This window comes from Myxocyprinus asiaticus, chromosome 31 (assembly GCF_019703515.2).
Source record: "Myxocyprinus asiaticus isolate MX2 ecotype Aquarium Trade chromosome 31, UBuf_Myxa_2, whole genome shotgun sequence".
Classification (NCBI taxonomy): Eukaryota; Metazoa; Chordata; class Actinopteri; order Cypriniformes; family Catostomidae; genus Myxocyprinus; species Myxocyprinus asiaticus.
In genome coordinates this window covers 14406955-14418219 of record NC_059374.1, presented here as the reverse complement: position 1 = coordinate 14418219, position 11265 = coordinate 14406955, and the positions used below count along the sequence as shown (strand labels likewise).

Genomic DNA, 11265 nt, shown 5'->3' with positions numbered 1-11265 from the left:
CCAGAAGAGTTGAAGCTGTTATAGCTGCAAAGGGTGGGCCGACATCATATTAAACCCTATGGATTAAGAATGGGATGTCACTTAAGTTCATATGCGTCTAAAGGCAGATGAGCGAATACTTTTGGCAATATAGGATACTGAGGCACCTGTATTCTAATTCTAGATATGTAGCTGTTTGTTTTAATGTCAGAGTCCTGCAATGCCCTGCCTCAATGTAATCAGTCATTTTGTATGAATGGCTCTGGTCCAACATCCCACACTTGTGCTACTTAAACACAGATAATCTGCAAGCCTTCTAAGAAGTAGGGCTTCCAAAGGAGGCCAACTCCTATTACTCATAAAGACAATTAGCTTAAGAGACATGCTGACATGCTATGCAACCTTTCAGGTAGCCATTCCTCCTTTAGCAATTCAGCATTTACATTAATCTATCTATTCATTACAGAGAAACCCAATGTTTACATACAGAGGATTAAGAATGTATATGGCAACTTGTGGTTCTCATAAGTGGGGGGACATAATGATACACATTAAACGGTTAGTTCCTGTTCTCCAATCTGATTGGACACGTGGTGTTCCAAGATTGCTGATAATTAGTAAAACAGCACTAGGGCGCTTCACTGTTTGTATCACTCTGCTTGTCTGTGTTTAAGGCATTTCAGACATGCTGTCAGTCTGTGTGTAGCTCAGCGACACACAATGATTGATCCTGCTTAGGCTTTGTGTGGTTTTTGGCAGCAAAACAAAGAGATTAACCAACTGTCCATATTGTGTCTAAAATGTAAGTTAGTTGATATTAATTTCTTGTCTATAGAACTGTTGTTTAAAAAAGCAATATCACACTCACAATCGTACTGATGTACTGAATATAAGTGTGGCACCTCCTTACCTGGATACATTGACGGCAAGTGTAAAGAAGTAAATAAAACATACATTATGTAGAACAACTTTCAGACAGAAAGTTTTTTGGGGGGGGGTTATAGACGCAGTGCAACGAATGGAACACAAGATGCATTTCTAAAAGTTGAAGCTCTATAAACTTGACACACCATAAAAAAAATGTGGCACTAATTTGAGAAACGCTGAATGAACAGTGTGACACGGCGCAGCTGTCAAAGACATCCATCAAGAGCATGTTTACAAAGACAATTAAAACACAGCACAGATGGACACACAAACACTTTTTGTGTGAATGGCCCCTTAGTGACTCTAAGATCAAGTAGATGCAAACAGTTAAAGAATGGGATTATGTTGTTTAAAAGTGCACATTTTATTCTCTATATATTAAATTTACTATAGATCCACAGGATGTGTACCAAATGTTTCTCTTACTATTTGGTAGCATATTCCACATTTACATTATTAAAAACTTTTATAAACAAGAGGGTTTGAAAATTGGACACATCCCACTAAGACTCAATATCAATATAGTGTCCCAATAAATTCCATCCTGTTTGCCTGTCCCTGGATTTTATATGTAACACACAATATGCATCCATGCTTTGGATGCTCATTATGAAACACTGTGTGGTTCTTCAAGTGCATGTGAATCTGCAAACTAATCCAGGCACATTACGAAGTAGGGATTAGATGATGGCGTAAAACAGAGGTAGGGAGAGACAGAACACAGTGCAGCTAGCGTTTGTGTCTAAGGATGAGTGGACATAAATAGATTGGCCAATCAGAGCTTGATAGGTGCTTGGCAAAAGTGATAAACACACAGAATTCATGAGACTTCAGAACATAAGCTTCTGTTAGTTCTACCCAATGGATTTCATGGGGACCAAAAGAGTCAAGTGAGCTATTGTACAAACAAAAATTTCTTTAGCATACAAAGAGTGACCAAATCAACGGTAAGCTTTGAAAACACACCATTTGTACAGCCATCACCGCTTGTTTATTGTCTCAAACTCAATTTGAGGCACAGGATCACCTCCAAAGACCAGGAAGAGGAATTTGAGGAGCAGTACTAGCAGGAGACTCAAGTGGAGAATCCAGGTGGCCATGAGAACAGCCAGGCGGGCCAGCACCATGGAGGTGCCCTCTTTCCTGAGGCAGCTGGTGAAGGAAACTGAGAAGATGGTTACCTTCTTCTTTAAGGGTGGGCAAAGGCACCCAGGAACCGATAAGGATGACTTTGACAATGAAGAGGACATTCCCAGCCCCTACCTACAGATGCCAGTTTTGAATAAGGACACAGAAGAGGGGGGCTCAAAATATGGCATTAACTACGCCATGGCCAGTATGCAGGGCTGGCGTGCCCAGATGGAGGACGCCCACACCTGCATGCCAGAAATGGCTGATGGGTTTCCAGACTGGAGCTATTTTGCTGTGTATGATGGACATGCGGGGAGGATGGTGGCTCAGTATTGCTCCAGACACCTGTTGGATTTTATTCTTGACACAGGTACTCACCGTTTATACAATCTACAGTATATGGTAGTCAAATTAAACCTTTTTGTAGAATAAGCTTTTTTCAAAAGTAAAATCATTATTCCTGCTAGGGTGATCTTGGTGGTTTCTAGGGTGCTGTTATACAGAAGTTAAGATGTTCAGAGGGATAGGCTGTTGCTTTCTGGCCATAATCAAAATACCTCACCCCCAAGTCTGGTCCCAATGTTCTGGCCCCTAGGTATGACTCAGTTTCCTCCTTGAATGTAAGGATTTTATTTGCCTGTTTTATTGTCCATTGTACAAATTATAATCTGATCGCTTAAAAAAGTAATAGCACATCTCTACTCAAAAAATCTTAAGGCGGGGTCACATTTACCTTTGAATTGCAAAATTCGGTCATCTCAGTGGGAATCTGCACGATCAAGAATTTCACCTGGTGAATTTCCCTATGATGGGGGTTCCATTTCAGCATTTTATTGCTCCAATACAGGACACGATTCTGTCAATATAGGCTGTATCAACCTTCCGATGGGGTGCGGGGTGTCCCCCTCCAGCGTTTCACCACTAGGACAATAGTCGTCCTAGCATCTTAATTTCGGCCATAATACGGGATATCCCGGCTAACAGTTGGCAACCCTAGGTGATAATTGCCTTAGCATGCATTGCTAACTAGATATTTGAATAAAACTTTTGTATTATTATTATTATTAATTTGTCAACAACTAAAATTGGCACATTTTTAATACTGGGTGGAAAAAGCATATTTTCCAAAAGCGATTGGACAAAAACAAGACAGACCACTTCAAGGCTAGTGGTCAAACATTGTGTGCTTTTTAATGATAATCAGAAAGCTGAACTTTGTAAAAGCTTTGAAATCAATAAAAAATAAAGGAATATTCCAGGTTCAATACAAGTTAAAATAAAGTTTGACAGCATTTGTGGCATAATTTAGATTACTGTAAATATTGAAAAAACAATACACCTTAAATAAAAGTGAGGCACTTACAATGGAAGTGAATGGGGCCAATCCGTGAACGTTAAAATACTCACTGTTTCAAAAGTGTAGCCACGAGATGTGGAATATGCGTGTAAACATGATTTTAGTGTGATAAAATCGCTTACATGCCATAACGATGAAAACGCGTAAACCCTAAAATGACCATTAAATTGACTTTACAAAAAAAACTTTACAGCTCAAATAATACACTCGTTTTAAAAGAAGAATTAACATATATTTTAAGCCTTACATTTCTGCCATTTAACCCTCCAAAAATTGGCCCCATTCACTTCCATTATAAGTGCCACTGTAACTGCGATTTTTGCTTCTTCTTTTTAAAGAATCACAAATTTTGTCAATTAAACGTAACTTTAAAAGCCGTTAAAAGCGTTGTAGCAAGGATGATAACCGTGTACTGATGTACAGAGATAATCTCAGTTAATTAATAGGCTTGGCCAAAATATCGGTTGACATTAGTTAATGCATTAGCCTCATGTCAAGAAAATGCAACAAATCTTAATCATGGTCAGAGAAACTAGCCTAAAAGCTTAACCGTCAGTCTGTAACAAGCTTCACTCAAGCAGGTTGAAAGTCAGGTCAGGAGCCTTGTTTAGAAGTTACGGTGTTTGACCCTGTGATTAAACAGTATGATTATATAACCAGGTGGTGTAACGGTGGGTGAGGATGTAGAACAGGTCAAAGACGGCATCAGAGATGGCTTCCTTGGCATTGACAGCCACATGCATACCCAGGCCCGCAATGAGTGCTGGGACCACAGTGGTTCAACGGCAACTGCTGTTATGATCTCTCCACGGAACATCTACTTCATCAACTGCGGCGATTCAAGGACCTTCCTCTGCCGGAATGGCCAGGTGTTCTTCTACACGGAGGACCACAAACCCTTCAACCCACGTGAGAAAGAGCGCATCCAGAATGCTGGTGGATCCGTCACCCTGCAGCGCATCAATGGCTCACTGGCCGTGTCTCGGGGTCTTGGCGATTTCGACTTTAAGGAGGTGGAATGGAGGACTCAGACTGAACAGTTGGTGTCACCTGAACCTGAGGTGTACGAGCTGGAGAGGACTCCAGAAGATGAGTTCTTGGTTGTGGCATGTGATGGTGTCTGGGATGCCATCGGTAATGAGGAGTTGTGTGCGTTTGTACGCAACCGCCTGCAGGTCTGTGATGATCTGAGGGACATCTGTGCACAGGTCATTGACCTCTGCCTATATAAGGTTGGTTTCAACGGATGGTTTTGGCAGTAGATAGTGAATCAGCCTCAGACAGCATGCCCTCAGACTGTTTACAGACCATCTGTTGCTTATTGCACACAAAAGTTTCAAACACTTGCCAAAATTATAAACTCCAACTGAAATGATAGATTACTACGCAACTTCAGGGCGTCAGGGTGGGCAGGTTTTCAAACAGTCTGCTAGGAAACAAAGACATGTTTACTGAGCACCAGTGCAACGAGCGCTTCTAAACACTAGCATACTGCTAACTGCATTCTGTGCGGTATATAATGGATACTGCCTACTGTATCTTTTATTTATTTTTTTATTTTTTTGGCTTTAAGTTCATGTCTATCAGCTTTGAAGCCATCTATATGCTAGTGTACTCCTCAAAGTTGTAAACATTAACCTTAAGTAGATATACATTTAATATGTACCATCTGATGAAAAATATAGATGATTCATCTGCATCACTGCTTTTTGTCCAATCAAATACTTTCTAGTATGAGAATGTCCCTCCCCTAATACCACCTGACTAACAAGTAGCCAATCATGGCTCACCATGGCTGTGACATAACTAAAGCCTATTTGGATAAAGCCCTTTGATATACTGTATACCACCCAAACATCCTGTTTCAATAGAAAATATATCAACACCGAAAGGAAAACTGAGCTCATCAAGCAATTATTGTAGTAGTTGTAAGAAGAATATGAAACAGTATGCAAGGTGAAATGATAAACATTTAAAACAATAGTATACGACCATGTTGTCACATGACCACATTATGTTGGTTGTTAAATATGAGTGCCATCCAGTTATCGTCTCGAAAATACAATCAGGTCTTTTGTATTTTTAATCCAATTTAATGTAAAAATGTCAAGAAAAGACAAAATAAATAAAGATGCTAAAATCGCTGGTTTATTCCCAATGAAATTGGAAGATCAAGTGGAGTGCATTGTAGGGATGGGCATTCTGAGTAATTTTGTTGTCGAGTACTCTAACACATAAGAAAATGAGTAATCGATTACTTGAAATTTAGAATTTAAATTCAACCTTGAATGTTTGAACCTGCATTTCTTATTTAAAAATGACAAAAAACATTTGCACACACTGTACATTCCAAGTCTTTTAAAGTGATACAATCACTTTAAATAATTACAGTATTTAACTGTTCCTTTAACAACGTCAAGTATCCACAGTGCCAACCAATGGATTGAGTTGTAATGGCAAGATTTAGTCGAGAAAAGCAGATTTAATTGTTTCCCATGGAAAGGCAAAGGCACATAGAAAAATCTAATTGCAATATTCGAGTAGTGATTTTACTAATCGAATATTTAAAGCTGATCGAGTACTCGATTAATTGATTTCTCGTGCACATCCCTAGTGCATTGCATTAAATTTGTGGGATATAGTATTCAATGCTTTGTGCTCACTAGATGTGCTAAAACAACGATTTTTGTCACTTTTACACAAATTACAAGTAAAACAGCAGATTATCTATTCATAAACAATTACTTTTTGCCCTGTTCCTCACACAATGCTATCTTATAACATCAAAAAGCTCTTTTACTAATGTGCATGATTTGTATGCTGATACATTTTAACATCTGCATTACATAACCAACTCTATTTAGAAGCTTGTTCAAGCCTCTAATATTGCAGTAGCTCAACTGAGTGTTGCACATGTGTGTCAAAAGTGTTGTAGATGTGCAAAATGATGTGGTTGTTTCATTTTGTTTGTCATGTTACATTTGCTTTTTATGATACTATCGGTTAGGATAAGGTTTAAGGCTTAGGGTAGGTAGTTTTGGTTGATTTAAAACTTAATAGAGCATTATTCTTAAAACCTCCTCTGTTTAGGTGACAATTTTATTTGCTTTTAGAAACACACATTGGACATTTCACCTAGGAAATGTCGCGATATGTGCAAGGAGACATGTAATATAATTTTGCTAATATTTTCCAGTCTGTCTCTACATTTTCCAGCATGTATGTACAACCATTTGCGAAAACTGATGCATAGTAATTTAAATAGGTTATTTCTTTATAACTAACTGGTATTCTATTATTGTGACATCATCATAATTTCTGGCTTTGCAAGACGAAGCAGTAGAAGATCCCTGGAAATTAATGCCACTGTACCATCAATCCTGTCACATTATAAACTTCATGGCTTCAGTACAGCATTATTTTATGCCACTTGTCATTTGTTCATTAATGATGCAGGTCAGAGTCAATGACTCAAGTCTGAGATTGATTAAGTCATCTGGTATTTATCAATTGCCAGACATAATGTTTACAAGCAGCCTTCTAAAACTTTGTAAAATGATTACAGGTTACTCTGAGGTTATGTAATATATAATGCGATATTTCCCTGCCGCAAGTTAAAGTGAGGAAGATTACAATGCACGTAATAGAAACAGCTTGACCTGTTCTTTATGAAGATACTGCGCTTTAAATAGAATGATTACAAGAAAGACAGGTAGAGAGAGAGAGAGAGAGAGAGAGATAGATGGGGATTACGGGTGAGTTTCAGACTGTCTAAGTCTTCAGGTTCAGGGAGATCCATGCCAACTACTTGACCAGGCCAAGAGAGCCTTTGGATTGTAACCAGTCTGAACTGGCATTAGCTGTCTGTGAACACAGTGATCTGAATTCTTGCTTGAACTCTACCACTTCCTGTTGGATATTTAATCATCTATTGTAGTGTATTGTGTTGCTATTTCTTAGTGTGTTCTAGTATTATTGACATAGATTTATCTATTCTATTATAATATCATGAAAAATATCATAGCATTTGTTGTGAGATTAAAAAAAAAATTGTTTAGGCATTTTAGGCAGGCTTTTTTAAAGGGGTCATGACATGAAGAATCAAATGTTCCTTGATCTTTTGACATATAAGTGGTAATTGTACTATTAAAGCATATACTGTAAGTTTCAGAACTCAAAACTTCCTCCTCACCGCAAAAAGAGCATTTCTTGAAAACAAGCCGTCAAAATGACTCGTTCTCTACTTCCTCCATATTTTGATGTCACACTGTGGTAAACATTTGTATCTGACTGCCTCCACAACAACACAACAACGCCTAGTTTATTTTATCACTTCCGTAGCCCGTTCAGTAGTGGTGAGCAGTGAGATGGCAAGGAGAGTGCAGGTCAGTCAAGAGCAGAGAGCCAATCATAATAGAGGCGTGTACTGTCAAGTCTTAAAGGAGAAGCAGCACCAAAACCAAGCATTCTGACAGAGGGTCAGAATGAGGGTGGAAAAGGATTATGTTTTACAAATATATGACTGTTTTTTTTTTTTTTTTTTGTGCAAAAAAATACTACTAATATTATAAGTTCACCTCAAGGAACATGAATAATAAGAAAAGGCATGTCATGACCCTTTAAAGTAAAATATCAAGTAATCTACACTTTAAAAAAAAAAAAAAAAAAATTCATTGGGATTCTATGTAGAAGCCTCAGTTTTTTTCTTCAAACTTCAAAGAACTCTTTATAAATAAAAACAAATAACCTTTTTGTCACAAAATGTTTTTTTTTTTTTTGCTAAAAAATAAAGTTAAACAATACTTTTTTATGGCTACTTCAGTTTCTCAAAGTGAGAAAGTATCTTTAAGCAATGTTTACTTAAATGTTGGTGCAATAAAACAAAAACAAAATTCATAAAATGTTATGGATGGTCCATTGTGATGGTTTTATAGAATCTATTCACGTAGTTACAAAGAATGAATTGAGACATAGAACACAGGCTCTAGATAGATGAGGTTTTAAAGGTTCTATAGTATGAAATAGTTCTATAGAAAGTATCCTTTTGATATTAGACTTCTGTTTAATTTTAGATTATTAAAATGTCTCTCACATCTTCCAGGGAAGTTTAGACAACATCAGCATCATCATCATCTGCTTCGATGGCGCCCCCAAGGTTAAATTGGAGGCACTGCAACATGAGACAGAGCTTGAGCAAATCATTGAGCAAAAAGTGGAAGGTAAACGGACCATTTCATTCTGTATAAAATGTTGCAGATACTATAAAGAGGCCTGATTAGATGCAGAAGTCCTCCTAGCAGATGTGTATAATATAAAGTCTCCAAAATGTCAAGAGTTTCTCTGTATAATCGTATCTTTTCCTTTCACATTACTCAGAGATCATTCACATTATCAGAGCTAAAGATAAGGAACCTGACCTGCTTTACGTGATGAAATTCCTGGCATCTGAGAACATTCCGGGCCTTCCACCAGGTGGCGGCATTTCATGCAAGTGAGTGGTACTGAAAGTGAGAAGTACCTGTTTTTTTTTTTTTTTTTGTCCTGTACAGTGTCTGAAAACATGATTGTTTTGTGGCCATTTTTGGGTAGATATAATGACTAATTAATGATATGGTTAAGGAGGAAAGAAAGAAAGAAAGGACAGCATCTGGCCATATTCAGGGTAGATGCACTATATGTATGTGATGTACTGTTGTGTACCTTTGTGTTGATCATTTAGCCGAAAAAACATTGAAAATACATCTTTCCAAAAACATTTCCAGTGGACAAAATGCTTGCGCATTTCTGACTCTTTTCTTTCTTTTGCAGGAGAGATTGCATAATTGCCGCATATCAAAAATATTCAGCAGCCTTTAGATCTATTGAGCAGATGGTAGGTGCTGAAACTTTGAAATCTTATTTCACATGTTAAATCTTTCTTGAATTACAATGTTAATGATTCATTCAACACAATTTAACAATTTAATTAGAAAATCACATGCAGTTATTTGGTGTCAAAGTCATGAAAAGTCATTTATTACATAATTCTCATGTATACTTTTATATTAGGAAATGGGCGGCTCGTAGGATTCCAACTAGTGGCAGTTACCCTGGAAATGGAATCAAGCCTTGTATCTCTGTAGACGTAATAATCAGAGGAGAATAATGAAAGGAGGACATTTCTGTGCCACCTGCTTTAAAGAGGTCAAACTGTTTAGCCAAACTGTACAATGCTGTTTGTTGTAAACATAGAAACAGCAAGAGGAAAGAGATGGTGAAATGATCAAAGACTTCCATGAAGGCAAAGCATTCTACAGTAGACACTGTGTTAAAGAAATTGTACTTCTTGTGGAATGCATTCACTTTATTTAAATAACTTCACTTTACTAACATTTCATTTTTCTAAATCTTCTGCAATTAATCCTTTTACGTAATATTGTGGTTCTGGATTGTTTTACAGTTAACCAAGTTAAAAAAAGGTTTAGCACTATCTGACAAGGTTTTTATGATTTGCACAAATGCGCTTAAAGGAATATTCCGGGTTCGGTACAAGTTGAGCTCAGTCGACAGCATTTGTGGCATAATGTTGATTACCACAAAAAATTGTTTAGTCTAGTTCCTCCTTTTCTTTAAAAAAAAGCAAAAATCTGGGTTTCAGAGGGGCACTTATAATGGAAATGAATGGGGTCCATTTTTGGAGGGTTTAAACAGAAATGTGAAGCATATAATTTTATAAAAGTACTTGCATTAATTCTTCTGTTAAGACTTGTGTATTATTTGAGCTGTAAAGTTGTTAAAATCATAATTTTCACAGTCGTTTTTGGGTTTTAGGGTTTGTTGATATTACATCATCATGGTAACAAAGTTGTAAAATTGTCTATAACTTTACACAGAAAAGGTTAGTAAGTGATTGTATCATCACTAAAATCATATTTACATGCATATCCTTTATGTCTTGTGGCCATACTTTTGAAACAGTGAATGTTAAAAAATTGCCCTTCCATTGTAAGTGCCTCACTGGAACCAAGATTTATTTATTTATTTATTTATTTTTTAAGAAAAGGAGGTACGAGTCAAAATATATATATTTTTTTTTTTTGGGTAATTAATAATATGCAACAAATGCTGTCGATTGAGCACAACTTGTATTGAACCTGGAACATTTCTTTAAGACAGGCCATTTCAATACAGTCAATAATATATTTATAAGTATAATATATATAATATAATCATTATAATTGTAATTATATAGTACTTGTCTTTGTTGATTTATGTTTAGCTCTCTGTCTGTCTCTGTCTCATATTTCTTTTTCTCCTCTGCAATGTGTTTTTGATGTTGTTTTTTAAAAATACTTTAAATGATGAATTTTTTGACTTGAGTACACCAATAAAGATGTCTTTGAAGGGTCTTATTTTGTATAATGTCTGTTTGTAAGTGTATATTATTGTTATGAGATCCCTGAAGCCCCAGGATGAAGGAGAAGTGTCTGTGTCAAGGCATACCCACTACAATTTACACCCCATTTAAATAACCAGAGAAATGCTGACGTCTTGCAACAGTTGGATGTCACATCCAGTGTATAACTGTGTGTGTTGTGTTTATTAGCAGTGCTGCAGCAACCCTACAGCTAAATCTTCCCCTGCCCCTTTACCTTACCCTAACCACTATTAAAAATTATTTAAAAAAAATGAAAACTTTGTAAAATTAATAAACAGACCGTAACTTAAAAGTTCTTATGAATACAATTATACTGCCGTGTCACTAGGTGGCAACAGTGACCAGATATGTGATGAAAATGAAGAGGAGAAGAAGCTAGCAGTATGCTAAGCTAATAGGCTAACCGGTTTGCTTGTGAGCTAACTGGAGAAAACAGAACAGGGAAATGATTAAT

The 11265-nt window shown here is 36.8% G+C and overlaps 1 protein-coding gene across 1 annotated transcript; it reads left to right on the top strand.

The window, feature by feature from the left end:
* Nucleotides 1-1743: 1743 nt before the first annotated feature.
* On the top strand, nt 1744-10776 carry LOC127421898 (protein phosphatase 1A-like). The gene is made up of 6 exons (XM_051665107.1): nt 1744-2407; nt 4055-4626; nt 8496-8613; nt 8771-8885; nt 9203-9266; nt 9443-10776. Exons 1-6 carry the CDS (start codon nt 2005-2007, stop codon nt 9458-9460), a joined length of 1290 nt encoding a protein of 429 aa, XP_051521067.1. The 5' UTR covers nt 1744-2004; the 3' UTR covers nt 9461-10776.
* Nucleotides 10777-11265: the final 489 nt, after the last annotated feature.